Source organism: Podarcis muralis, chromosome 2, assembly GCF_964188315.1.
Source record: "Podarcis muralis chromosome 2, rPodMur119.hap1.1, whole genome shotgun sequence".
Classification (NCBI taxonomy): Eukaryota; Metazoa; Chordata; class Lepidosauria; order Squamata; family Lacertidae; genus Podarcis; species Podarcis muralis.
This window is the reverse complement of record NC_135656.1, coordinates 41,130,346-41,158,078: the sequence shown is the minus strand read 5'-3', so window position 1 is coordinate 41,158,078 and position 27,733 is coordinate 41,130,346. Positions and strand designations below refer to the sequence as shown.

The window sequence follows — 27,733 nt, the reverse complement described above, 5'->3', positions numbered from 1 at the left end:
TGGAAACAAATAAGGTTTACGCCAGCAACCAATATTTCATGGTTTCCAGGCCAAATCTAGCACTCTGCAGAGGGGGAGGGAGAGATGGTGCAACAATCCAAGCTGAGCTGGAACTGCTCCAGAGCCCAGTGCTTCAAGCTTATTGCAAAACAGGATTTTTAGAACACATTTCTAGACGTTGCACCAAGGGTAACCAATGAACAGCCCTACGGATGTGGCTGGACTAGAACTCCCATCATCTCTTATCATTGGCCACACCGGCAGGGGTTGTGTCCAATAACAAAAGGAGGGTGCCACGCTGACTGCTACCCCTGCATTACACAAAGGCCAGCCTGGACATTTTCGTCAAAGCTAAGAATAGCACCCACATTGTCTGCATCCAGGGCTAGCCGTCAGTAGCAATGACCCACCTGTCTCTGGCGGTTGACTCTTGATAAGCCCACAGCCTGCCTGCCTGACCTTTTGACCTTTGCCTTCAGTGCAATATCCTTGGGATCCCTTGGCCTTAGCTGCTTATCATCAAACCACCCTTCCTTTCTCCTCCCCTCTTGATGGTTATGGTGTTGTTGGGCATCTGGAAATATTTTTGTTATACATTATTCTGCAAAACCCAACAGTAGGAACAGCTTGTGGCAGTTGCTTGTTAAGATGGGAGACTGCACAGCAGAAGGTCGACATTTTCTTTTCTTTTGGCCAGAAATGCTGAAAGGAAAGAATAAGCAGAGGTGCTGGTGGTTATGCAAGGGGAAGGGGGCAACATGAGCTTTGAAGAGGATCTTTTCTCATTCCAGGACAATTCTGCAAAGAGTCTGCAACTAATCACAGCATTTTGGAGGCTGTCAGGAGAAATTCTCTGCATGAAAGATGAAGGGATTTTTTTTTCTGCTTTAGGGACAGCAAGCTGCCTGCGCAGATGCCAGCTTTAGATCTGTGCACCCTTGGTCAAGGCAATGCTTGGGTGGCCCTTGAGCAGCGGCCCTGTGCTCCGAGCTGCCATTGCTGCAGGACGGCACAGCAAGTGTCCATTCAGTTCTCCATTAGCTCCAACAGATTTCACAGGTAAAAATGGGGGTGCTCTCATGTGGCCTTCGCCAACCTAGTGACTGCACCTCCCCTCGGTGTGCTGGCAGGGGCAAATGAAAGCTGTAGTCCAACAACATGTGGAGGGCACCAGGTTGGCAAAGTCTGGTCTTGTGCATTAGTGGGTGGGGCTACAGACAGAGTCTGGTGGTGGAAGCCTAGAACAGCATGCAAGGTGAGTGGAGATTGTTCGATGTGGCAAGCAGAAAGGCTTGCACTGAAGGAATGACCGTATCAGCCCGACGTTGAATTCCACTTGTTGGTTTGATATGCCATGCAACTTTCCATTCACACATCTTTCAGCAACTGAAGGCCAGACATTGGAGTAGTCTGGAAAGGCTTTGCCTAATCCCATTCGGGAAGCTTGGATATATGCAGACTCACATTCTGGACCAACCAACATGCTAATATAGCTAGAATCGCTCTGCTTCTCTGCTGCACAGCTCTCTTTTTACCCCCAAATAGCACGGAGCGATGCAGCCAACATCTGTCTTGTGGCTTCCCAATTCCTCTCCCTCTGAGCAAGGAATGCTGCTTTGCCGAAGAAAGGCAGGAGTTCAGAATGAAATCGCCCCTTTGTGATTGTGTTTTCTGCCCTGGCCATTTTGAATTAATTAAGGAATGTGATAGGGACTATAAATACCTCCTTCCTGTATGATTGATGGTCTATTTGTGCTGGATTGGAATGTGCCTAATCTCTAATTGGGAGCCCACCATCTGGTTCTATTGATTTGCTTGCCAGAAGTCCGATTGTTCTCCCTGCCCATATATGGGAAAATTAGATACGTGGAAGGCCAGCCAGACCTCTGCCTGTTGTGACATCACTGCTTGGGCCCAGCCAAGGGCTTGCTTGCAGCCTCATGGTGGAATTCTGTTTACTGACTGTGTGAAACTTTAACTTCTGCTTCCAGTGCAGCCCCTCCCTCCCCCTCATTTGCTGGAGCCTCTCTTATGTGTCAGTCACTCATAAACCCACACCAGGGAAGCAGTTCCAGCGCTTGTAAAGCAGAATATGCCTGGCCTTGCTGACTCTACTGCCATAAATCAATGGACTACAGAGAGCTTTGAAGCAAGGAGAATCTTCTTGTATAACAGAGCATTCCCCGATCAGAGTCCATCACAGAAACAGCAAGGGAGAATTCCTGATTGGAGGCTCCATTGTGGTGTTTGTGCACATCCAGACGTTAACAGCAACATGCTTTAAAGAGGTTAACAAAACCTAGTGCTGGGAATGCGCTAGGCAAACACTAAAAGCTAGGAGAATTCAAATTAAAAACAAGAAAAGTATGGTAATATTGAACCACGGTGCCCAAATATCCTTAACTTTGTCCCTCGGTGACATGTGTGCATACCCTCCAACATTCCTCAGATGGAAATAGTGGCGTTGCTCACTCCCCACTGCAACTGTTCCTCCTTGACTCCTCCTTTTTTGGTCCCCTCCTCTCCATAGAGCATTTCCTATCAGAAGAAGGGCAAGGGCCATCACCGCTACATCAACGGGACACAGTGAATTATAAGAAGCTACCTTACAGTGCAGGAAGCTACCTCATACAGAGTCAGACCATCGCTCAGTATTGTTGACAGTACTGATTGAATAGCAACAGCTCTCCAGGGTTTCAGATGGGTTTCAGGTGGCTCTCATCCAGTCCACTGAGGCAAGACAATGATCCAGCATATCTTACTGCCACAGCTGCAGATTTAAAGGAGAAGTAGAGTTGTGTGTCATTAGCATATTTGTTGACAATGTACAGTGGTACCTCAGGTTAAGAATTTAATTCATTCTGGAGGTCCATTCTTAACCCGAAACTGTTCTTAACCTGAGGTACCACTTTAGCTAATGGGGCCTCCCGCTGCCACCACGCGGCCACCGCACAATTTCTGTTCTGATCCTGAAGCAAAGTTCTTAACCCGAGGTACTACTCCTGGGTTAGCGGAGTCTGTAACCTGAAGCATCTGTAACCTGAAGCGCCTGTAACCCGAGGTACCCACTGTACTGCAAAACTCCAGATAACTCCATTCAGCAGTTTCATGTAGATGCTAAACAGCATGGGAAATAAAACTGAACCCTGAGGTTGAATGCTCCATGAAGCCAAAGAGCACTCCTCAAGCATCACCCTCTGGAAATGGACATCCAAGGAGGACCAGAACCATTGCAAAATGGTACCACCCACCCAACTTGGACTCTGGAAGGATACCATGGTCAGTGGTATTGAAAGCCACTGAGAGGTCAAGGAGAATCATCAGGGACACATTTCCCCTGTTTCTATCCTGGAAGAGGTCATCATACAGGGCGACTAAAGCAATTTCTGTGCCACAACAGGGCCTAAATTCTGAATGAAATGGCTCTAGAAATCAGTTTCCCCCAAGAGCACAAGGATCTGGTCCATGACCACCCGCTCAAGAACCTTGCCCAAGAAGGGGAGATTAGCTGCTGGCTGGTAGTTCCTTGATTTTCCAAATCCAGGAAAGTTTTCTTGAGGAGTGGTTTAACCACTACCTCTTTCAAGCAAGCAGGGACCACCCCATCTCGCAAGGAGCCATTAATCACCTGTCCCCTCCCTGCTAGTTTTTAATCAGCCGGGGGGGGGGGAGTGTGCAGAGTGCAAGTGATTGCCCTGACTGATCCAAGCACCTCGTCCACATCCTTTACTTCTCCACATCTTTGAGCCTACTAAGTGAAACTCATCCAACACAACAGCACTAGAGGTTCATCTGCTGTTAACAGCAGAGACAAGATCCCAGTGCATGTAAGCAATTTCATCCTCAAACTGCTTTGCAAACAAGTCTCGGCTAGCTACTGTCAATTCTGAGTGTAAGAGGCCCCACACTACCCAGAGGAGCTCTACCGTACAGCACAATGAGGATGCAATGGAAGCAGCAACGTATTAAAACTATTCTAAAACCAAACATTTGAAAAAGTTCCAATGCATGTACTTGGATGATGCATGAATTTGTCACATTCATGTTTTACAAGTTTAGGTGTACACCTTATTCATTGATTCATTCATTCTAGAGATTTACACCCTGGCCTTCAACACCTTCCCAGATGTTTTAAGTGTACACTTAAAGATGCAGTGTGTGGATGGTCCTCAGCTCCCACTGCTGGACCTCTTTTGGGTTTCATTTCTGAGTCTTCTCACCATTCTGCTTGCTTCCTGGCCCGTATTGCATTGACTCTTCCTTCTCTGAGGCAGAACACAGACTGGCTCTGTGCAGCACAGACGTTCTGCAATGATTACCAGCAGCCATCAAGCACCACCCAACATCTCACCAAGGTCACCCACTTGCCGTTCTCAGATTGCCTGGCAAGCATAGATCAAATCTGACAGTGTCTTTGTCTTTTAGAAACCCACAGTCTTGCCAAGAGACTGGAAGTCCTCCTGAACTGCAGAGAGCAATCACAGATACAATGTGAACTCCAAAGCTTGCCTCCACCCTAGCTCCATTGTCTGAACTGGCAATGATAACAGGTCTCTGTTTGTGAGACTTCCTGGCTCCTCATAGCATGTTTTCAGGGCCAGCCCTACCATGAGACAGTGTGAGATGACTGCCTCAGATGGCAGATGCTAGGGAGCAGCAGTGGTAGTCCCCCTCCCTATCTAGCTCCTCCTCCTTTTGGCCCCCTTGACTGTACCCTCCTGTTGGAGGAGCTGGAGAGCTGTGTGTGCCACTTGATCTGCACCCCCATAACTATTATTATTATTATTATTATTATTATTATTATTATTATTATTAGAATTTATATACCGCCCAATACCGGTGGGTCTCAGGGTCTTTCACAGAATAAAATCAAGATATAAAACCACAAAATACATAATGAAAATGAAAACAGCAACCCATTACCCCCCCCCCCCAAAAAAGAGCCACAGTTTAAAAGGGCATAGGATGTAAATCAGATCAACCAAAGGCCTGGTTAAAGAGGAACGTTTTTGCCTGGCGCCTAAAGGTGTATAACGGCGTTTCTGTGCACTGCTCTGGTTTGCCAGAAGCGGCTTAGTCATGCTGGCCACATGACCCGGAAGTTGCACACCGGCTCTCTTGGCCAATAAAGCGAGATGAGCGCCGCAACCCCAGTGTTATCCGCGACTGGACCTAATGGTCAGGGGTCCCTTTACCTTTAAAGGTGTATAATGAAGGTGCCAGGCGAACCTCCCTGGGGAGAGCATTCCACAGACGGAGCCACTGCAGAGGAGGTCCGTTCTCATGTTGCCACCCTCTTGACCTCTCAAGGAGGAGGCACACGAAGGAGGGCCTCACAAGATGATCTCAGGGTCCGGGTAGGTTCATATGGAAAGAGGCGGTCCTTGAGGTAACCTGCCTCAGGTGCAGTAAAGGACACTATCCTGTTGTCTGTATTGAAGTAATATTCAGCTGCCAGTCCAATTGGCTTTTGGAATGGGTCGGTGGCACCATCTTGTCCTTCACCTGAGAGAGAAGAATGACCTGGGCTGGCTATGCATTGTGCTCCACCTGTGTTTACAGGAAACACAGTGAATTCCACTTACCTGCCATCATGCTAATAGAAAGTATCTGCAGTGTACAACAGAAACCCCTGGGCAATAAACAAGGATAGGTAGATATAAGAGCTGTGGCTTAGTGGTAGAGCACATGTTTTCAGTGCAGAAGGTCCCAGATATAACTCTCAACTTCTCCAGCTACAGCCTGGAAAAGCTGCTGTTTGTCATTCCCCAAGTGCTGCTGCCAGACAGTGTGTAGACAATGCTGAGCTAGAAGAACCCAAAATGTGACTTGGCTAACATAGCTTCCTATATTTCTAGATAATCCGGTGTCTTTATTGATTTATTCATTATTTCATACTTGTTTTAAAGGGGGGGAAATTCCCCAGGCGGTGAACAAATTTAGTTATACAGTGGTACCTTGGTTTTCGAACGCCTCCGTAATTGAATGTCTTGGAACTCAAACACTGAAAACCCAGAAGGAAATGCTTTCAAATGTGCCTTGGAGATCGAACAGGAAATGCAGCTTCCATTCTGAGTTTTCCATATAGCTTTCAGTTTTCGAACGTTTCAGAACTCGAACAGACTTCCAGAATGGATTACGTTCGAGAACCGAGGTACCACTGCATATTGATCACAACTAAAATATACAAAGACATTAAAAACAAATAGGCCTCCCTCAAGCCATCATTAAAAATAAAGATAAAATCAATAAAACATTTAAAACCAATTAACTAAACTGTTACGTCCTTAGCTCTGTGCACTTTGCCCCATGGCTTCTTTCCTTCTTTATTATTTTTAAGTAATAATTTATTATTGAGATTTATACCCCACTCTAGAAATTGGTTTTCAGGAAGGCTTATAGTGAAATGTTTAAAACACGTTAAAATAACCAAAGCATTAAAACAGGGGTTAACCTTTGGTCTTCCAGATATTGTTTGACCACAACTCCCATCATCCCAGGCCATTTTGCCAAGCTGGCTGGGGCTGAGTTGGAGTCCAGCTGTATTTGGAGGGCCACAGTAATTTCTCTATAATAGAATTAAAGCAATAAAAAAATAGAGATAGTAAAAACAGCATAGCACTAGTAGAAGCCCTTTCCTCAAAAACAGTCAGTTCCAACAAAAGTCTGCTGGTGTAAGAACAACAAGGAGGGAGTCAGTGTAACCTCTCTAGAGAAGGAGCTGCAAAGTTTGGGAGCAGACACTGTGTAAGCCCTCTCCCTCATCCCCACCCAACGTGCCTAAGAGAGTGGCAGGATTTGGGGCTCATCCACACCTCTGTTTGCCCCACCATTTCCCCCTGGGAAATCCCACATTTTACTGCTGAATTGGACCAAACAGCAACTGCGCTCTCTGTGGAATGCTGTTTGTTCCGATTCATGTGGAAAAGAGCATGTTTTTCAGGGGGAAGCTGCAGGGCCAATGCAAAAACGCTCAGTCGCATGCCTAGAAAGCAAAGGACAAGTGGAAAACGGCTCAGACCCATACTTTCTAGACATGGGGCAAGCAGAAGTGTAGACGAGACATTTTCTTGCAATGGCAGATCTATCATATTCTGCACTGTCTTCCAGTTACCCGTGAGTGTGTTTACGCTGTTCCCTTTCATTAGCGTTCTGCTCTGACCTCTGGGACACTGGGCTTCCTTCTCCCACTTCCACGGGAAGGCAGGAAGCCCACTGTTTGGGGGATTGCATCCTGTGTCTGGAGAAGGATTGCTAGCTTTGGATAACCCAGGTGCTTCCTGCCTTGCTTCATCTGAGCTGTGCTGTTTTCTGGCTTTGGGGAGGGGGATAATTCCTTATACCAATCTTCTTGGAGGATGCATGTTAGCTGGGGTGTAGAAACAGGAAGCAGACTGGTACTGTCGACCAGACATAAGTCTCCTTTTGGATCCACACAAGGAATAAGTGGAATCCAGGCTGAAAATGTGTAGCCATTAGGGAGGTGGCAAGCTTGTAGTCGAAGGTTAAGGCAGTGGTGAAATGGTGCTGTAGAAGATATGATATGATGGGAGAGACTTAGGATGAGTTCGCATTGCCGCCATAGGGTGTAGTGAAGTTTTTGTTATTAAAACAAAATTGGTGGATATAGACTAGGTTAAGCAGTTAGCAACAAGCCATGCACCTTGCCTTTCTCAATGTGCCATGAATTGTCAGGACAGATGACAATGAACCCCAATGGTGGGAGTCAAATGTGCTTATTACAGCAGATATTGGATTGCTGTCTTGCTGCATTGTGGTACAAGCAGGAGTACAAGTAGAAGCTGGAAGGTAGACTGGGATCTAGTGGTAGTTACAGTGGTACCTCGGGTTACAGACGCTTCAGGTTACAGACTCTGCTAACCCTGGAGTAGTACCTCGGGTTAAGAACTTTGCTTCAGGATGAGAACAGAAATTGCACGGCAGCAGCGGGAGGCCCCATTAGCTAAAGTGGTACCTCAGGTTAAGAACAGTTTCAGGTTAAGAACGGACCTCCAGAATGAATTTAGTTCTTAACCAGAGCTACCACTGTATATGGGTACTTTGTGGTAGATCTGCAAAAGTTCCTGATGGCTAGTTGTCTAACAATAGCAACAACCTCTCAACTAGACTGCTGAAACAGAATGCTTGTGGGGGAAATCAGGCATGGACTGTGAAAGGTCTTGAGAGCTTGGTTCTGGTACTGATCTCAAATTGCTGGCCTAAGCATCTGTTCAGTGGCATCCCAGTCCTCATTTCTCAACATGCATCTACCAGGCTGAGCTGCTGTTTTGCACCTGGCTCTAGTTGGTGGACCTCAGGATTCTAGTAAAAAATAAAATGGACCCTGAAAGCCTGACATCTGCCCACCCATGATGTACAGGGGACATCTGTTTCATCTTATAGATCCCTTGTGGGATGTTGGTATTGAAAGGAATCTGTCTTTTTTTTTACTTTGACAATAGCACTTTGTCAAGTCTATAGGCTCTGAGCTGAATTTTAAAAAAAATACAAAAGTTTTGTGACACCTTAAAGACTAACGGATTTATTATGTCATAAGTTTTTGTGGCCACTTTGTCAGATAGGCTTGAGTCCATGAAAGATTGTGCCGTAAAAAGTCTGTTGCTTCCGAGGATATCACAAAGGACTTTTGCCGCAAGACACAAACAGAATCAGGGTAACCTTTGAGTTGCATTGAGTTTGATATGCCTTGGGAAAGCTTCACAGCGACACCTGCAGGATGTCCAAGAGAAAAATAGCAGAAGGGTTTTCTTTCAATATGCTTCAGGATTTCCTTCAGCAACTTGTGGTAGCTCTGAGCAAAGGAGTAAAAATCATAGAATCATATTTTAAAGATATATTTCAGATAATATTTTAGTTTCCTGTTAATTATGTTGCTTTGACTGTATACCTTATATTTGACTTTCTTGAGAAATGTTTGATTCTGGATTGTTTTATTGATGTTTAATATGCTGTAAACGGGACTCGGGTGGGCTGTGGGTTAAACCACAGAGCCTAGGACTTGCTGATCAGAAGGTCGGTGGTTCGAATCCCCGTGATGGGGTGAGCTCCCGTTGCTCGGTCCCTGCTTCTGCCAGCCTAGCAGTTCAAAAGCATGTCAAAAGTGCAAATAGATAAATAGGTACTGCTCCGGCGGGAAGGTAAACGACGTTTCCGTGTGCTGCTCTGGTTCGCCAGAAGTGGCTTAGTCATGCTGGCCACATGACCCGGAAGCTGTACGCCGGCTCCCTCAGCCAATAAAGCGAGATGAGCGCCGCAACCCCAGAGTCGGTCATGACTGGACCTAATGGTCAGGGGTCCCTTTACCTTTACCTTATGCTGTAAACTGCTTTGAGATTTTTCTTGAAAACATAAAGTGGTATAGGAATGAAAATACTAAATAAATAAATCATCTAGACCAACCCCCTGCAATGCAGGAATATGCAAAGGCATACAGTGTTCAAAGCAACGACTTTGGCATTATCAGTACCACACTCTAACCAACTGAGCTAATCAGCAAGGTACTAATGAATGGAGACAGAACCAGGCTACAGACATAGCTCAGGCTCAGCCCCAAAGCTGCCCCTGTGGTTAGTCTATCCTCCTGCTTTAAAATGCTTGATTCACGCTTAGATTGGAATACTCACACAATCCCTGATCTGGAAATATAAGTACACACAATGGGCGCATATACATTTCCTCTTCCGTGCTTGCAAAAGTAACAGAAATGCAAAAGCTTTGTGCATCCTGCATACTCCTTCCCTCAAAAAAGTTGCTCTGCTCATTCAAAGCAGTGATTTGATACTGACAACATGGGTAACTTACATATCCTTTATGCAGCAATTTCATTGCATTTCATCTGATTCACAAGTTCTTTCCCCCAGCTCCAACAAAGTGCTGTGTCCTTTGCAACCAGCCTGTTGCCCAGTGCATCACAACTGGCAAGAATGGACTTCCAAGACACCAGTCAGCATTATTTAGGCGCCCAAGACTTTGAGTTGGGTGGTTCATACCAAATTTGATTATATAACCCAGCCCTAAGTCCAGCCACAGATGTTGTCAGAAGGGATACACTTATTTGCATGATTAATCTGAATTGGCTTCAGCGACAGAATATAAAATGTGTGCTGACTTTTCTAAACATGCCTCCTGCTTGGAATCAGTCTCTGGGATGCCACTCGTAGATGCTCATAAATAATTTCAGAGCTGTCAAAACCTTCACAATTTCAGTTGTTTCTAATGGATGAGCTGCTTTTAACTTGGAGCTATTAGGAGCCTCACCTGTGCTGAAAATGTATTTATTATGTGTTTCCATTCCGTTTCTTGCATGTCCTGTACTATACAACTCTTCTTAGTCATCAGCCCTGCAAAGTTGCCTTTAACAATTATTAAAATAAAAATAAAAATCCTGCATGGGAAATGAAGCCTGAAAGCTAACAATTTATTCAAAGCCACCCAGGAAATTCACATGGCTAAGTGAAATTTATGGGTTTTTTAGGACAGGCTGCAGGGGACAGAGCTGAAAAGGGATTGTATTATTAGGCTAGCCCAGGCATAGGCAAACTCGGCCCTCCAGATGTTTTGGGACTACAACTCCCATCATCCCTAGCTAACAGGACCAGTGGTCATGGATGATGGGAATTGTAGTCTCAAAACATCTGGAGGGCCAAGTTTGCCTATGCCTGGGCTAGCCCTTTATAGGCCCTGACCCCCACTTTTAAATGGGCCATGAAGATTGCTCTATTCTGGGGGGCTCTTTTAAGTCAAAATCTTCAGTTGTGTTTTTTTAGTGTGCTGCTGCTGATACAATTTTTAGGGTGATGTTTCACTGCTGTTTGTTTATTTCACTTTATGGTTAGGACTTCTTTTAATTGTGTTGCATTTCACATTTTTATCTATAAGCTGCCCAGAGTATTTCATCAGAGAAATGCAGGATATCAATGTTCAAACAACAAGCAACATTTTAGCTTGGATGCTGAAATGTATAGGACTCTCATTAGGGGAATGTCACACTGTTTGTGTAGGCTGTAGTTCTCACAAGGATGTCACCAGCAGGAACAGCTCCTGAAGCACAAGGCTGCTAGCATTTTAATGAGCCTCTGCCACTGTGCCTTTAGCAGCAGCTTATTCAAACAGGGATTCCGCTGGGGGAAAGCTTCTCACAGCATGCCAGTAAATGCTATCGCCTGCTAATTCCTCTGTTAAAGGCACAGAAGCAGGTCGTGAAGCTGGCAATCCCACTGAATCAGAAAATACAATGAAGCGCCTTTAGTATAACCAGGCCTGATAGGCAGGCAGACTTTCCTGCAGTTGGTGAGATGAGATTCCATCCTTTCCGTGACTGTGGGCTTCATGCAGCGGGTGGGTGGTCGGATCCCAGGTTTGCAATATATGAAATGTTCCCTACTGCTAAGCAACCAATAGAGGGCAGCACAGGCACTGCTCTCTAAGAAGCACAGCAGGTATATTGGCTTATAAAGTGGCAGCGCAGGGAGATGAAACTCCAAAGCAGGGGTAGGCAACCTAAAGCCCAGGGGCCGGATGCGGCCCAATCACCTTCTCAATCCGGCCCACAGACAGTCTGGGAATCAGCATGTTTTTACATGAGTGGAATGTGTCCTTTTATTTAAAATGCATCTCTGGGTTATTTGTGGGGCGTAGGAATTAGTTCATCCTCCCCCCAAAAAATATAGTCCTGCCCACCACATGGTCCGAGGGACGGTGGACCAGCCCATGGCTGAAAAAGCTTGCTGGCCCCTGCTCCAAAGCATATAGCAACTGATTCTGGAAGCATTTGAACAATGTGCTGCTAAGATCGGCACCGTCCAAATCTCTTGCATTTGTTTCCTGCTACATCTTCTTAGCATCTGCCCTTCCATTTCTGGGCTCTAGCCAGGAAAAGTGAACAGGGACGAAGCCACTGCAATGACTCTCTTCTTAGGAATTGTTGCCTATGCCTGCTAGGAGCTGATTTTTTGGTACTGGTGGCATTCCACCACCCATTTAACATCACAGATCATTTGCCACCCTTTGCCACCACTTCAGTTGGAGGGGCAGTGTTAGGGACCATGATAGAGGGACACCAGCCTGGGAAAATAAGCTCAACCTTGCTCATCCACACTCCCACTTGTCCCGTGCCTAGAAAGCACAGGTCCAAGCGGTTTTCTCCAGGAAAGCCCACTCTTTAGCACAGAATTGGAGCAAATATCAATCCCCAGAAAAACCCAACAGATGTTTGCTCTGACTCAGTGGTAAAGATCAAGTTTTCCTGGAGGACAAGCGGCAGGCAGGACAAGACTAAGTCTGGATGAGGCCTTTCATAGAAACAGAAACATCTGGATGCTGAACATAAGCCTGGTTGTAGCCTTTTTTGTGCAGGGGGTTGTTTTGTTGCCTTTGTAGACCCAGGCTCACACCACTGACTTCATGCTTGCCTCCTTGGTTCATCCCAATCTGCAAGAGGAATCCAACTACAACACATCAACATCGTCTTTTCTAACATAGCCAAACCCATGCAGAGTCGTGCATACTCCATGTCAGAACTTGCAACAGGGCACACCCTTGTATATGTGGTGTGGTTGATAGCTCTAATGTAGCTGGGACCCATTTGGAGTAGTGGGATCCCATACTGACACCATTAGAATGGGATTCTGGTTGTGAGAACATGAGCCTCTCACTTGGTGCTTGGGAAAACCAAGGGGAATTGTATGATCAGGCGCCAAGCCTTTTCTTTTTCTTTTCGGAGGGCTTTTCTTTCAGTGAACTTCTCCCCATATGTCCAGCGTTTGGGAGCCAATGGGGAGGAAACAACACAGCCTTTTGTATATTGTTGGAACCAGTCAAGGCTGTCGTTCTGACTTAAAGGCATGCAGGAGAAATCCCTCTTGGAACTCATATTTTGACAGGTTATTTTGCAAGGGAGAGATAAGAGAGCAATACTTTTTCTCTTGGCATTCTGGGGGATGAGAGCATCAACTTTATTTTGCCTGCTGCGATGGAAACTCTACAAGCAGAATCTCTAGCACAGTTTCACTGTCCAAAAGGAGCCAGGACTCAGCTAAGGACTGGCCAAACCAAATGAATAAATGGCTTATTCACTCATAAGGAGTCATCACAGAGCGACTTCTTTCTGCCTTACTTGTGCTAGCAGTGGTGGTGCCAGGGAAGAACTTTGGGGCAGTAGAGTGAGCAAGGAAGCCCCCCATGCTTATTACCATTTAAAGAGAGGAGAAGACTATTAAGTCTGAGATTACTTAACTGCACTGGTTATGGAGTCATCCTCTTGCACATAGAGCAACCGCCTTTTGAATGTAGGACTGATGGGCTTTCAACAGAAAGATAATGAGTGTTGTTTAGCATATTAGCCCTTTCCTATGAGGAATTAATGGCACAGCAGGGACTGCCATGTTTTCCTTCCTGCCATCAGGCCCAGGTTGGGGCTCAAATGGTTGGACCAATCCTCCTGTACAGGTGAGAAGGTAGTACAGCAGCACTTGTAGAGCAGATGTGAGGACCTTTGGCCCTTCAGATGCTACTGAGTTACAACTCTCATCAGCCCCAAGCAAGCATGGCCCAGGTTACCCACATGGGCATACAGCTCTTTGGTTGGGAATATTGGGTACAGATGGGCAAATTTGTCTGTTTCTATTTCTTTCTGTTTCTCATTTTTCCAATTTTAAATCTGGTTCATTGCATTTCCTCACTGGTTTCTTTTTTAAAGTCCTCGTGGAAATTTGCCAGCGTTTAAGCACATGTTTCTCTTAACAAGGACATTTAGGTATGCAGTGTTGCCTATTTTGCATATATGTTTTCCCCATATAATGCATTATTGTGTGATACCTGCACTGACATGTGCTTTTTTATGCACACTCTTCCAGAATATACACATTTTAGTACACTTTCTTTGGTGGGACAACTGCATTGAAAAAATCAGGCAAGTGTGAATTTTGAAGGACAGCTGCAGATCGGTTCACATACTGTTTCAGGAAGTGTGAATTAAGTAGATTTATATTAAAATGTGACTTGAACTGAAATCCTCCCCATCCTTAGTTTTCAGGTCCATCACCATCTGAAAGCACATTGCATGTAGTGGGCATTATGGCATTTCAGTGTGGACATTTGCTGTTCTGTACACTTTGATATTGCTCTCTTTAAAACCCAATTTACTTATACCCAGTTCATCCTTTGAAAAGCCCTCAGAGTGTCTTACATGGGGCTTCCAGAGTTATCCAATCCAGGCAGTGGACAAGCCCTCACCCACTTAACTTTGGCTGTCCAATTTCCCTGATTGCTCCCTCTGCTCACTGGGTAATGCCCAGTGTTTTTACTATATAATCTATCCTTATGGGATTCTAATTATTTCCACTGAAGATATTTAACATGCACCAACCTGAGTGTACACTTTCTGGGAGGTACATATCCTATAAATATTCCTTGGCACATTTCATTTTAGCATAAATCGTTAGCAATTGTTGCTGGTGCTTAACAAATTTCAAGTCTCAGCATGACTTTCCATGAGCTTCATTAACCGAGCCCAAACCTTGCTCTCATGCTGTTAACTGAACAGTTTTAATATCTCTAAAGAGAAAACCAACTTTTCTCTATGTCCATCAGATTGAACAAATTCACCCCTTAAAGACACTTAAGTTGTTAGATTTTTGGCTCACAACTGGTTGTGATACTGACATTATTAATTGCTTTGCAATGGCTTTCAAGTTCACTGCGTGATCCTGGTGTTAACATCTTTAGCTGGAAAAGACCACTTATTTCATTCAAGCTGATGATGTATGATACACTCTGTCTAAACCAATAGCTATGCCTCTCTCATTGGTTTCCAACAGAGAGATTCTCATCTAGCGTGAACGAGCCTTTCTCTGTTTAAGATGAAGCCAATGATTTACAGCAGAATTGCCCTAGATTTACACGAGGGAAGGATCCAGCCCTAATTCATGTCACACTGTGTTGCCATCACCACTGCAGGACGTTAATCAATGATGACTAATTTCCTCATTTTCTTAACAGTTCATGTTGCACCACAATTAAATGAAAACTCATAACTTGTCCTATTTTCAGCCTTAATGCAGCTAATTCTATCGGTTGTTGCAATGAAATCTTGTTTGCTCCAGTTTAGAAGCATGCTTAAGCTGTGTACAAGTGTGCTGTAGCAGGTCACACCCTCTGTCAGGCTGCCTTTGAGGGGCAACGTTGTCCGTCCTTTTAGTTCAAACTGTCTTGACAAAGCCTTTCATTTGGAAACTGAATGGAAGCCATATCAAGTCAGATCTCCTTTGGATCGCAGATTTGTAAGGGCGAAAGCAGTGGTTTTAGGAAGTAAACCTGTCCAACTTCCAACATGCAAACGTGGAGCTGCATCTCTGCTGGCCTTTTGACTTTCGTTATCCCTGCTGAGCCAATGATCACAAAAGTGATTTGTGGTTTATCTATACACTCCACACTTCAGCTTTTTCAACAGCAATTCCCTGGGAAAGGGCAGTTCTGTGAAGAGTCTGTGTGCATGTGTGCTGTCAGAGGGAAACCTCGGCACCTCCAACAAGCTACAATTCCCATGATTCCTTTGAGGAAGCTGTGACAGTGCAACTAGTATAAGATAGAGGGTCAGTTTATAATGTGGGCATGCACAAAGGAATTGTCACACAAAAGGGTTCAATATTAGCTAGATGTTGAGAAACAAAATGCCTGGGGTGGTGATGTTATAATGCTGGTAACATAGGATGTTAAGAAAATAGGAAGCCGCTTCATTTAGTGCAGTACAGTACAGTGGTACCTCGGGTTAAGAACTTAGTTCACTCTGGAGATCTGTTCTTAACCTGAAACTGTTCTTAACCTGAGGACCACTTTAGCTAATGGGGCCTCCCACTGCCGCCATGCAATTTCTGTTCTCATCCTGAAACAAAGTCCTGTACTATTTCTGGGTTAGTGGAGTCTGTAACCTGAAGCATCTGTAACCTGAGGTACCACTGTACTTTCTGCAGACTGTCAGCGACTATCCAGGGTTTCAGGCAGAGGACACTCATATCTGGAGATGTCAGAGAATGAACCTGAGACTTCCTGCATGAAAAGCAGGTGATCAGTGGTGCTGACCTGTGTCCCTACTGATGCTCAGACCTAATGTCTGTTGAAAAGCCCAAATCCTCTCTCCTAAGTGAACATGCCACTCCGCACTTTTATAACTCCGTAGGAGTGGGAGGTATTAATCCATTTTTCTCCGAGATCCCCTTTCTTCTATCAGTGCCTTCGGGTTTCAGGGTCAGAGCCCACTGGGTCCGCGTCCCCCCCCCCCCAACTCCCTGAACATGCCGCAAAGTGTGTGGAGGCACCTCAGCCCCCTGGCAGGATGAGTCATCGTGGCCTCCCAAGACGAGACATTTCCCCCGCTCCCAACTCATCCCGGTTGCATTTGCGTCATCAGCTCCACCTGACTGCACTGCAGAGCCAAGCGATGACGCCAGCACCGGGGCACTCTCGGCAATGGCTGCTGTCTGAGGCTCAGCTCCTTTGCTGCCGCCTGCTGAATGGACGGGATGAGCTTCCGGGATCTGCGCTGCTCTCGCTCTAATCACCGTCGCGCTCTTTGCTGAATGGAAGACTCCCGAGTGCGGAATGCTAATTGTCATTCTAGCGACAGGGAGGCGAGCGTGGCAGCTCTGCGCTTGGCTGTCTGTTCCTGTGCAACAATCAGCTGCCTGTTGCAGCACAGGTAGCTGTACTCAGAGCGCTCCTCAGCAAGCCGCAGTAGCTCTGCTTCCCAGGGAGGAGCGACAGCCAGCCCAGCGCTATAAAGAGCTCCTGGCTCCAGTGATCATTTTCTTCTCCACTGCTGCTGGCCAAGGAGTTAATTCATGAAGTTCATATCTAGATGTAATACAAGCACCTTACTTAAGCAACTGCTTGGCATTCCTTCTGCCTCCAGAAGAGACAGAGATCCTTCAGGCCTTTGGAACATCTGGGTGAACTTACCTAGCCTGGCGCCCTTAGATTCTCATACAGTGATACCTCGGGTTACATACACTTCAGGTTACAGATTCCGCTAACCCAGAAATAGTGCTTCAGGTTAAGAACTTTGCTTCAGGATAAGAAAAGAAATCGTGCTCTGGCGGCGCGGTGGCAGCAGGAGGCCCCATTAGCTAAAGTGGTGCTTCAGGTTAAGAACAGTTTCAGGTTAAGAACGGACCTCCGGAACGAATTAAGTACTTAACCCGAGGTACCACTCTATCTTAATTTTGGAATGTAGCCCCCTCCTCTCAAGACGAACATACCAGGGCAAGGATAATTCAGCCTTCAAGACTAATCACGTTTAGGAGGCTGGGCTTCGTTGGCTAGTGTCCAGAGGAGTGGCTGGGGGGGTGGGGGGCAGGGCACACTGGGCACCACACCAGGGGGCCGGCACTTACCGTGGGGCCTCATGTTTCTCTCCTGGGAGTGATGCCTGCCTAGTTCATCTCCTTTCATTGGTGCCGTGCATTCATGATGACGATTTGTGCATATGGTACTATCAGGGTGGGGCACTTTTGTATGATCCCACTTTCAACACTGTTTGTTCCTGAAAAGGTTTCAGGGTGGGCATCCTGCTTTGCTTCCAATCACTGCATGTCCTGTGACTTCCTGCTGAAACCCTGTACAAATATTTGGAGGGCAGGGGCTGGTCTTGGTCTCGTTGTGCTATTGTGCATCTATTCAAACCCTGACGCCAGTAAGGCAATAGCTTTGGCAAAAATCAACTCATCTAGAGGAGTGATGTGTGGGCAGGTCAGTATAAATCCACCACAAATGCATTGGGATTGTAGAATACTTCCCGCAAAGAGCGCATGTTTGGCAGGCCACCCAGTTCCAAACAACTCATCGACAGGCTGCCAGCGGTGGGTCCGTGGCACAGGACTCATTTTATCCACATGGAAACAAAGGCAGATGAGAAGCCAAGGCTCCACTAACTAAAATATTCTCTTTATATACCATACAGACTAGGTTTTGTTTCCAGTGAAGGGAAAGTAAAGGGTGGGAAGGATATTGATTAAAATGCAGTCATGGGGCATCAACCATTCCAAAGGACAAGCAAAGTACAGCTGAGGGGGTTCTCTGAGAGAAGAGAAGCAGGGACTACTCTTTTTCTGACGCCTCCTGGGTCACTCCTTGTTCATTCCTGTTAGCGATCTGTTTTGCTCTTTCTTCTTCACCTCTGACCAGATGTCAGACAGGTCCTGGATAAACTGCTGGATCTGAGAACAAAGAGGATGAACATCCGATTAATACAAGCAGAGGGGGAGCCATCACAACAGCATAGGCTGGAACGGGGGGCTACTTTGGGATTTTTATTATTTTTTATTATTTCAGTCTTTATTAGTTTATAAACGACACACACAAAAACCACAAAACATAACTCACAAATAAAAAGAAAAAAGAACAATACAACATGGAAACACAAAAATATTTCAGCCACCAACTTTCACCCTCCTTAGTGTGGGTTCTTTGTTTCCTTATTACTTGCCTCTATTTTTCAATAAACTCAACCTGCATCTTATAGTATTTGTGTTCTTTTTACCTTATGTTATTCCGAGAGTTAATCAAAGCATCCTAAAGTTTTAATGTGGGGACAATGTTCTTTTAAATATTGTCTATAAATCTCCCATTCCTTTTTGAACTTTTGGGTCGATGGATACCTGATCTTCTCCTTCATATTTGCTAATTCCATATATTCAAACAGTTTAACCTGTCACTCTTCTTTTGTTGGAATTTTATCTCCTTTCCGTCCCTTGGCTATCAGCATTCTCACTGCAGTTGTTGTGTACATAAAAATCCTCCTTTTGTCTCTCAGAATGTCTGATGCCATTATGCCTAAGAGGAAGGCTTCAGGTTTTTTGATAAATGTTATTTTGAACAATTTTTTTTAGTTCATTGTATTTAAGTTCCCAAAAGCTCTTAGTTTTTTTTACAACCCCACCACATATAGTACATTGTTCCCTCTAGTTCTCTACACCTCCAGCATAAATTTGACTTGGTGTTGTACATTTTAGCCAATTTGCTGGGTGTGATGTACCATCTGTATAGCATCTTCATAAAGTTTTCCTTTATGGTAAAGCAAGCCATAAATTTCAGTTCATTTCTCCATAAATTTTCCCATTCTGCCATCTGTATATTGTACTTCGCCCATTGAACCGTAACCGATTTTACTTCCTCTTCTTTTAAAAGAAAAGAAAGCTACTTTGGGATTTAATTGGGGCTGCTGGTCTGGAGAATAGAACTCTTGGTGGAACTATGGACTATGGGGCTGGTGGGGGAACACAATGTCCAAACTACACTGGAAAGAGAACATGCTGTAGCACAAGAGCCATCAATTCACCACAGGTCCCAGCTCACTGTGTTTCATTTCCAGATACATTCTGGGCGAACCAGATATAAGCCCTCCCAGTTGTATCTCCTTGTCACAACATGGCTTGATGGGCCTCAAACAATGAAGGACTGAAGACTTTGTGCTCAGGTTGCAAACAGAAATGGGCCACTCACGAGGCGGGGTGAAGCAACCATCTCAGAGGGCAGAAATGCAAGAGACGGCGCCCCCTCAGGGCACTCAACCCCATGTGTATTTTGTGGTTTTGTATATTGATTTTGTTCTGTGAACCGCCCTGAGACCTTCGGGTATAGACTTAAAAGCACTGCCAGACCCTGGAGGGGAGAGGTGGAGAACTTGGGACACATGTACCATATCCAGCTGCTTGTGTGTGTCCTCCACGGGCACCATTAAAGCCTCCTTCATCTGCTTGGCTACACTTTGGAAGAGATTCAAAGTGGCCATCTTGATGGTACCCAGCATCAATGTTTTCTTCGCGGCCGTATTCTGGATATGGGCCCAACGTGACTCCTGTGGAGAAGGCAGAGGCATCGAAAATGAGGTTTTGATGGACGTGACTAGTATGCTGCTACTTTCCATGTTAAAAGTGCCACGAACTTCATTTGGGGGAGATGGGGGGTGACAGGACTTAACACAACTTGCATAGCAACCAGCCTAAGATGCCTCTCTTATGTTTTGCACTTCGATTGTGCAATCTGATCTGCCACACACAAAGCCTTTTCAGCAAAATGTTCTGTGTTATTGTCTGCCTGTCTGCCTCCCCCCCATGGAATGTTGGTTCAAATGCTAAGAAGTTTGTTACTAGGCAGAAATGGGCAGCCCCAACTAGGGTTCTTGGCATCATCCTGCCTTGTCCTGTTGTAGTTAGTCGTTCAAACACAAGACCAGCATCTTTCTTTTCCCTCCCTAAACTGTAAGATATTCACTATTGCCAAATATGCTGGTAAATGTTCTCTGGCTACCACTAATGAGGTTTAAAAATGAAGTAGCTCCCTTCTTCTGTCATTTCTTCCTGATAAAGAACACATATGGTGGTCTGGAATGGCTCCTGAGACTCCCTAATAGCTCAGCTGGTTAGAGTGTGGTGTTGATGATGCCAAGTTTGCAGGTTCGATCCTGGTAAGGGACTGCTGCATATTCCTGTATTCGGGGGTGGAGTGGGTTTTGGACTAGATGATCCTCAGGGTCCCTTCCAATGCTATGATTCTCTGAATACTCCAGCCCCATTTGCACTATGTTTTGAAAGCAGTATCACGCCACTTTAAGCAATCATGGCTTCCCAAAAGAATCATGGGAACTGTAATTTGTTATAGTTGCTGAGAGTTGTTAGGAGACCCCTATTCCACTCACAGTCCCCAAAGTTCCCCAGGATAAGGGATTGACTATTAAACCACTTAGAGCACTATAGCTCTCTGAGCAGATTTTGGCTCCAGGCCTCAGATTCCCTATCCTTGATTTTGAGTGATACTTAAAGCGCTGTGTGCTAGCCAAAATGCCCTGCCCACTGCCAAACAGGTAAATGGCTCCCAGTGATGCCCAGTGGGTTGCTGACCATTCTTGCCATCATCTCTGGCTTAAGTGTTCACTGAGCCAGGGTTTGTCTGCAGCTAGTCAAGGGTATGGATTCATGGCAGCAGATTTTAAGTTAAGATGACACCGAGGGACGCGAGTGGCGCTATGGGTTAAACCACAGAGCCTAGGACCTGCCGATCAGGAGGTCGGCGGTTCAAATCCCCACGATGGGGTGAGCTCCCATTGCTCGGTCCCTGCTCTTGCCAACCTAGCAGTTCGAAAGCATGTCAAAGTGCAAGTAGATAAATAGGTACCGCTCCAGCGGGAAGGTAAACGGCGTTTCCGTGCACTGCTCTGGTTCGCCAGAAGCGGCTTAGTCATGCTGGCCACATGACCCGGAAGCTGTACGCCGGCTCCCTTGGCCAATAAAGCGAGATGAGCGCCATAACCCTAGAGTCGGCCACGGCTGGACCTAATGGTCAGGGGTCCCTTTACTTTACCTAGTCCAGGGTATGGGTTCATGGCAGCAGATTTTAAGTTAAGATTACACTGAGGTCTGGGATGAGAGTAAGCCTGTTAGGATATGCAGATAGTTCAGGAAGAGACAAAGATTCTGATCCGTCCAGACTGGTTTCAGGCTTGCCATCGTATTACTGGGTCAAAGCCCTCCATGCATCTCCCCACCCCTACTCCTTACCCAGACGATGACATCGCTGCGGGCATGGTCGAAACGCAGCTGTAGGCGGGCTAGCTCATTGTTGTGCTGCAGCATCTCATCATCCTTTTCCTCCTTGTAGCGCGCCAGGCGGACTTTAGCTTGCTCAATCATCTCCATCCCCTCCTGCGCCGACTGCACGAGGTCCCGGTGCATCCCTACGAGGGTCTTGTAGCGACCGATGACCTCCCGGATCTCCTCAAACTACAGGGAATGCCTTGCATTACTGTCCTGAACCCTAAGATACCAATCTTCCCTTAGCCAATAGTCAATTCCAAATAGTAGCCCTCAAGGATCACATCATCTTCTCCCCATGACAGATCCTTGGACATGCAGGAACAGATGGGTGCCTGGCCACAGACACCATAGCGCAGCCAGCCAATATACTGGCTCAGGAAGCCAGCTATTATTATACAATGGGTATTTGACAAGGCTGTACTGCACTGTCCAGAACTATAGCTTAAAGGCAGCAAATAGGGGGACAAATGCTCACGATACAAAGTCACCACCATTGTTCATGAAACTGTGTAGATGCTTGAATAGCAGTTGCACCAATGATCCAGTTGTTCTAAACTTCAGATTCTAGAACTTGGTTTAGCATCAGCTGTAGAGCCAGTGTTAAATCCAGTGCTTTTTTTCTGGGCGGATGCAGGGGTACGCATACCTCTAAACATTTTGTGAATCTAAGTTTGGCCTCATTGAGGGGCAGTATTTCAATATGAGTAGGAAAATGAGAATAGCCATAAACTTTTTTTTAAAAAAAGAAAAAAGCACTGGCTAAACCACGGAGCCTAGAGCTTGCCGACCAGACAGTCAGCGGTTCGAATCCCCACGAGGGGGTGAGCTCCCGTTGCTCAGTCCCTGTTTCTACCAACCTAGCAGCTCAAAAGCAAGTCAAAGTGCAACTAGATAAATAGGTACCACTCCGGCAGAAAGGTAAATGGCGTTTCTGTGCACTGTTCTGGTTCGCTAGAAGGGGTTTAGTCATGCTGGCCACATGACCCAGAAGCTGTCTGTGGACAAACGCTGGCTCCTCGGCCTATAGAGTGAGATGAGCACTGCAATCCCAGAGTCATCCGCTACTGGACCTAACGTCAGGGGTACCTTTACCTTTACCTAAATCTGATCTGCAGATTTCTGGTGGCACAGACAGAACCACAATAAGGTAACTGAGGTTTCTGCCACTCCCCACCTCAAGTGTTGGTCCTTTGTCCCCGCCCCCCGCCTGTTTCTCTGGTTCTGCACACAGGCTACACACCAAAGAACTGGACATCTGCTCTTGAGCTCCACCCTCAGACTTTGCCTCCCTTCTTAGCAGCCATACGTACCTCAGAGACCTCAACCACTTTCTCCAGGTACTTGTTGAAGATGGAGTATTGCTGTAGCTTGTTGTAGAGCTTCTGGTGCTGCTGCTTCAGAGCTGCCATCTCTATCTTGGCCTTGGCCAGCTCTTTCACTCGCTGCTTCTTCAGTTCCCGCTCCTTGTTGGCTTTCTTCAGGGCTCTGATCCGTTTCTGGTCGTTCTCCTAATGGCCCCATGTTGGACCCCACCCCACATACCATTGAAACGGAATCAAGACAAGAGTCAGAGTCTACAAGGCTGTCAGAAGTGCACAGGAAGTTGCCCTGTACCCTGTCAGGATATTTGCCCATCTAGCGCAGTAATGCCTGCTACTACTGTTCTGGAGGCAGAGGCAGCATTATAACTAAGTAGCCATTTCTTTGCCCAAGGCTGGGATTGAACATGAGACCTCATGCACACAAACTGTGTGCTCTACCACTGAGCTATGATCTCTCCTGACACCATGTCTCCATCAGAACCAGCACTGAGTTGAGCTAGGAAATGGAGGTACTGCTTTAAAAGTACCACTGCTGAAATTCTTGGCATTCAAACTGAGTCTACTCAGCATCTGGTGTGCAAAAATGCAGCTGGCTGATGGAGCCGATGTGGCTTGATCTTCTCCACTGCTAGTGGTAGTCAATGCCGGAATATGGTTTGCTTGGGTTAGCCTGCAGAAGCCTCAGCTATGGCACTTTGCATAGCCTGCTGCATTTATTGAATCTTCCACAAGCTGATATTCTAGACTGTCCTCTACATCTGGAAGACAAGCTCACTAATTCAGTGTTGAAAATAAAACACGATGTGATTTAAATACCTGGTGATTGCATTAAATGAATCCTAAATATTTTATGTCCTTGCCCAGGTTATGCCCTAGGAGCAGAGACCCCCTATCACTCCACCTAAGTTAAACTGGGATTGTTTCAGCTAGGATAGCTCAGTCAGTATTGCATGAGACTCTTAATCTCAGGGTCATGGGTTTGAGTCAGGCAAAAGATTCCTACATTGCAGGAAGTTGGACCAGATGACTCACGTGGTCCCTTCAAGCTCTACAATTCTATGATTCTACTATTGGGTGGAGAGCAACTAGCCTGTGTACATATGTGTAGCTTCAGGCATACCACAATTAGGCCTGTGCTGTGCTTAAATAGGGTGGAGGTCTTATAATGTAGGAGCCAGAGAACTGCAAAAAGCAAATACCTGTATGAATTGCTCGAATTTCCGAATATATGCTTTCAACTGAATCTCCTTAGAACCAAGTTCCTCCCAACGATTGTTCAGGGCTTCCATTCTTGTCTTGAATGCCTGAAAGGTTCACAGAGGGAAGAGACCAGTAGGACATCTGATTCCAGTAGATCAGACTGGTGCCTTTGAGATATTTTGGACTACAGCTCACACTGTCCCTATTAACCATTCTGATGCTGATGGAAGCTAAAATCCAAAATATTTGGAGGACACCTGGTCAGGGAAGGCTGCAGTAGTCTTCTTGTTCTGTTGGGTGTTGGAAGACCGTGTTGCCTCCTGCTTTTCTCTCAAGTTACAGAGAGCCCAAAACTTCAAAGAAATTAGCATCCTGGCCAAGTGGATCAGAAGGTGTTTTGATAGCAAATAGGGAAAACATGTGCAATTTGCTGCCAATAAGCCATGTAGTTCTGTGGTTTTGATGTGGCTGGTGACAAATGAAGGTAGAGCTGGACATCAGGGATACAGAGGCAGTAAAGCAGGGCATCTCCTCACCTCCTTTTGTGCCTCCATGGCCTGGTGCACCAATTTGGCTTCTTTTTTCTTCTCCAGGAGCCGAATGGAGGGAGATGGGGACTCCTCCTCAGATACTGGGAATTTCCTAATAAAAGGGAAAAAGAATTTTCCCATGAAGAGTGCAGAGATATTTCTAAGTCATAGGACCTGTGAGCTAGGTAGGTTTTGTGCAGCTCACACACCTTAGAATGAAGGGTCAGAATAATAGAATATCCTGTTTGTTCAAAGGTGCCTGGATCAAGCCCAGTTTCAGTCAGAAAACAGACAAGGGTTCCAAACTACAAGGTCCACAAGGAGCAACAAGAAAATGGGGCTTGGATTCAATTTAGATACCCAGTGAGAGAAAGGGGTTTGGAGGAAGGAAACGAAACTTTAGTGGCAATAGTGGAAGAAAGGGAAATGAAAGCAGTGAAAGGAACATGAGATAGACGAAGAAGGATGTTGGAAAGGAAAAGTGAACAGCTAATCATGGAGCCAAGAAGAGAGGAAGCTATGCTTGTTTTAGTACTGGGTGGTCTGGTTAGTTGCCAAACCATTTGGGAACAGGGGTACAGCACCACCCAGGGAAGTATCCTGCAACAATTAGAATTAGGATTATTTGAGCATGCCAACAAGTGTATAAATAGTGATAATCCAGTAGATGCTATATATTTGAAAATACAAAAAGTGCTTTACAAAGTCCCTCATCAAAGGATCCAAAAGATCAAACTACATGTGACATAGAGATTTATGTTCAGGATCTCCTACATTTTTTTTAAAAAAGTTAATGGCAGCAGATGGATGTTACAATCAGGACCATAGCACTGGAGATGAAGTTAAAATTCTCCTCATTCAATTTTCCAGTATAGGGGGCTGTTACCTTCATGTCTAGTTTGGGTAGGCTTCAGGGAATCCGATCCCTCCCCCAGTGGCAGCCAAAAAACAGATACCGTAAACAAGAAGAGTTCTTACCGCGTAATTTATTAAGTATTTAGAGAGAGACACAAATGAATGCAGTCTTTATTAAATAATGGCATTGCTCTGAATAAATTCCAACCCCCTCTGTCACTCCTATGTCATCCCTGCACCAGCTGATCTGAACTTTCTGCCTCTGAGCTTTCTGTTCTACTACTCACAATGCCTGCCTAGTCCTGGGAGAGGGTGGCTCAGGAATGCTTTCCAAAGACACTGAGACTGTCAGTACTTCTTCCTGCTGTTCTTCTCCCAATATTTCCCAGCTTTTCCCCTCTGCAGCTTCTGAACTATGGCCTTCTGCAAACCACTGTTCTAAATCTATACTGTCCTCCTGTTCTCGGGAAGGTTCAAGAGGACTAAGGCAGCCCCCACCATTCTTCCTTAGTCCAGTCCCTGATGTAGACTTTCCAGATGCACCTGGCCTGCTGTTGCTGGAGCCAGGATGCTGGTAAGACCCTGGACCCTTTTATAAAAAGTGGGGGGTGGGGGTGGGTGAAGCAGGAGAACCTAGAAGGGAAATGGAAGAAGAAGATACGAAAAACATGGGAGAGCAAAGAAGATGACCATGGAGAGTAAAAGGTAGAATAGAGAGGAGCCCAGAGGAAGGTTCTTGCTGGAAGAGATGTGGCATTTAACTCACATCAGAAGTTTCAGCAACTTCTGTCCATACTGTATGCGGAAATACTCGCTCAGATCCTCTTCATCCATGGTGGTCATGATGACTGCTCACTGGCTAGGCAATGTACCCCTAGCCCTTTTAAACCCAACACTCTAAGCAGAGCTAGAGACACCACTTTCCACCTCTCCTAATGCCTTGGGAGGAATCAGGCAAAGAGAGTCTGTTACAGTTGGGGTCACAGAACCTTCCGGAAGATGCAGAAGGGTTGCTTAGCAACCACAGGGCTGTTCTGCACTGGGAATGATGTAGGGTCCTATGTGAGGCTATCGTTCTCTTCTCGTGTGAAGGGTACCAATAAATGCCACAACCCATCATTCCCCCTTGGAGAAGGACTGAACTGGCCAGGGAGATTGTGTGAAGTAGCAAGCATATACTTTTATCAGCCAGTGGTTTCAGAGTGGTCAGGATAACAGGAAGGAGCTGTCATTTAGAAGGATGGTCAAATTAACCTCTTCTACTAGATGGAGGAGAGCATTAAGGAATCAAAACACACATAATGCTCTTTGAAACAACATTGTGGCACAGCATGAGTTCTGATTAGAGCTGAAAAGAAATTAGATTCACTTTATCCTATCCTCACTTTCTGAAACAATATGTGAACCGAAACACAAACAGCCTTTAAAATTCACGCATCTCCAAATTTTGTAATGCAGTTCTCCAGCTGAGCGATGGGGCGGGGTGTGTGTGCAAACATTGGTATAAAGTGTGTACAGGTATGCATATATTAGTGAAAACATCATGCAAATTCATTATACTAGGCAAAATATATTCTCAAAGTTCAAAATGTGCCCACTGGCCCAAAGAGGTTGGTTACCCCTGTTCAAGGTTGTTGTGCTCAGTTCCATCCACCCTATTGTCTCACAGCTGCTATGGCAAAAATGAAAACTTTGATGGTGACAACCAGATTGATAGGTTGATACTACATACACGTCTGGGCTTTTGTGCAGATAAGCAAGAGTGATTACCATGGTGGCAACTCTGAAGTAGTGAAACTTTAACTGGTCTCTTCAGGTGTGGAAATATTTGAGACTGGGACTTGACTCGCAAGCTCCGTCAAGCCCTGAAGCTCCAAAAGGTTTCCTGGAGAGTAGAATGCATCTGCAAGGCTCCTACGCCGAACTTCCTTGAGGTGTGTGGCTGATCATGCTGCAGAAATGCCAGCTAACCATCAACATTGTGTGGGTGCTTTTCAGCATATCCTGGGATCTTGTCACCACAGAAATGGGCCCCTCCCTCACTGGAAGCATGAACAGCACGAGAGTGCCCAAGATTTGGCTGAGCAAATGTTATTGTGTATTTGCATCCTTCACCCCAACCCATTGTGGATTGGGCACTGTCTGTGGTGGAAGTCTTGATCATTCCATCAGCTCTGCTGTGTGTGGCAGTCCAGCTTCATCAGGCCTCCCATCCCCTCAG

The 27,733-nt window shown here is 45.8% G+C and overlaps 1 protein-coding gene across 1 annotated transcript; it reads right to left on the bottom strand.

Moving 5' to 3' along the window:
* Positions 1 to 18,118: 18,118 nt before the first annotated feature.
* Positions 18,119 to 26,482, bottom strand: CCDC42 (coiled-coil domain containing 42). The gene is made up of 7 exons (XM_028717184.2): positions 26,279 to 26,482; positions 24,664 to 24,769; positions 24,127 to 24,231; positions 22,916 to 23,113; positions 21,570 to 21,791; positions 19,712 to 19,870; positions 18,119 to 18,230 (listed from the first exon to the last, which is right to left on the bottom strand). The coding sequence occupies exons 1-7, from the start codon at positions 26,353 to 26,355 to the stop codon at positions 18,138 to 18,140; spliced, it is 960 nt and encodes a 319-aa protein (XP_028573017.1). The 5' UTR covers positions 26,356 to 26,482; the 3' UTR covers positions 18,119 to 18,137.
* Between the last annotated feature and the right edge of the window lie 1,251 nt (positions 26,483 to 27,733).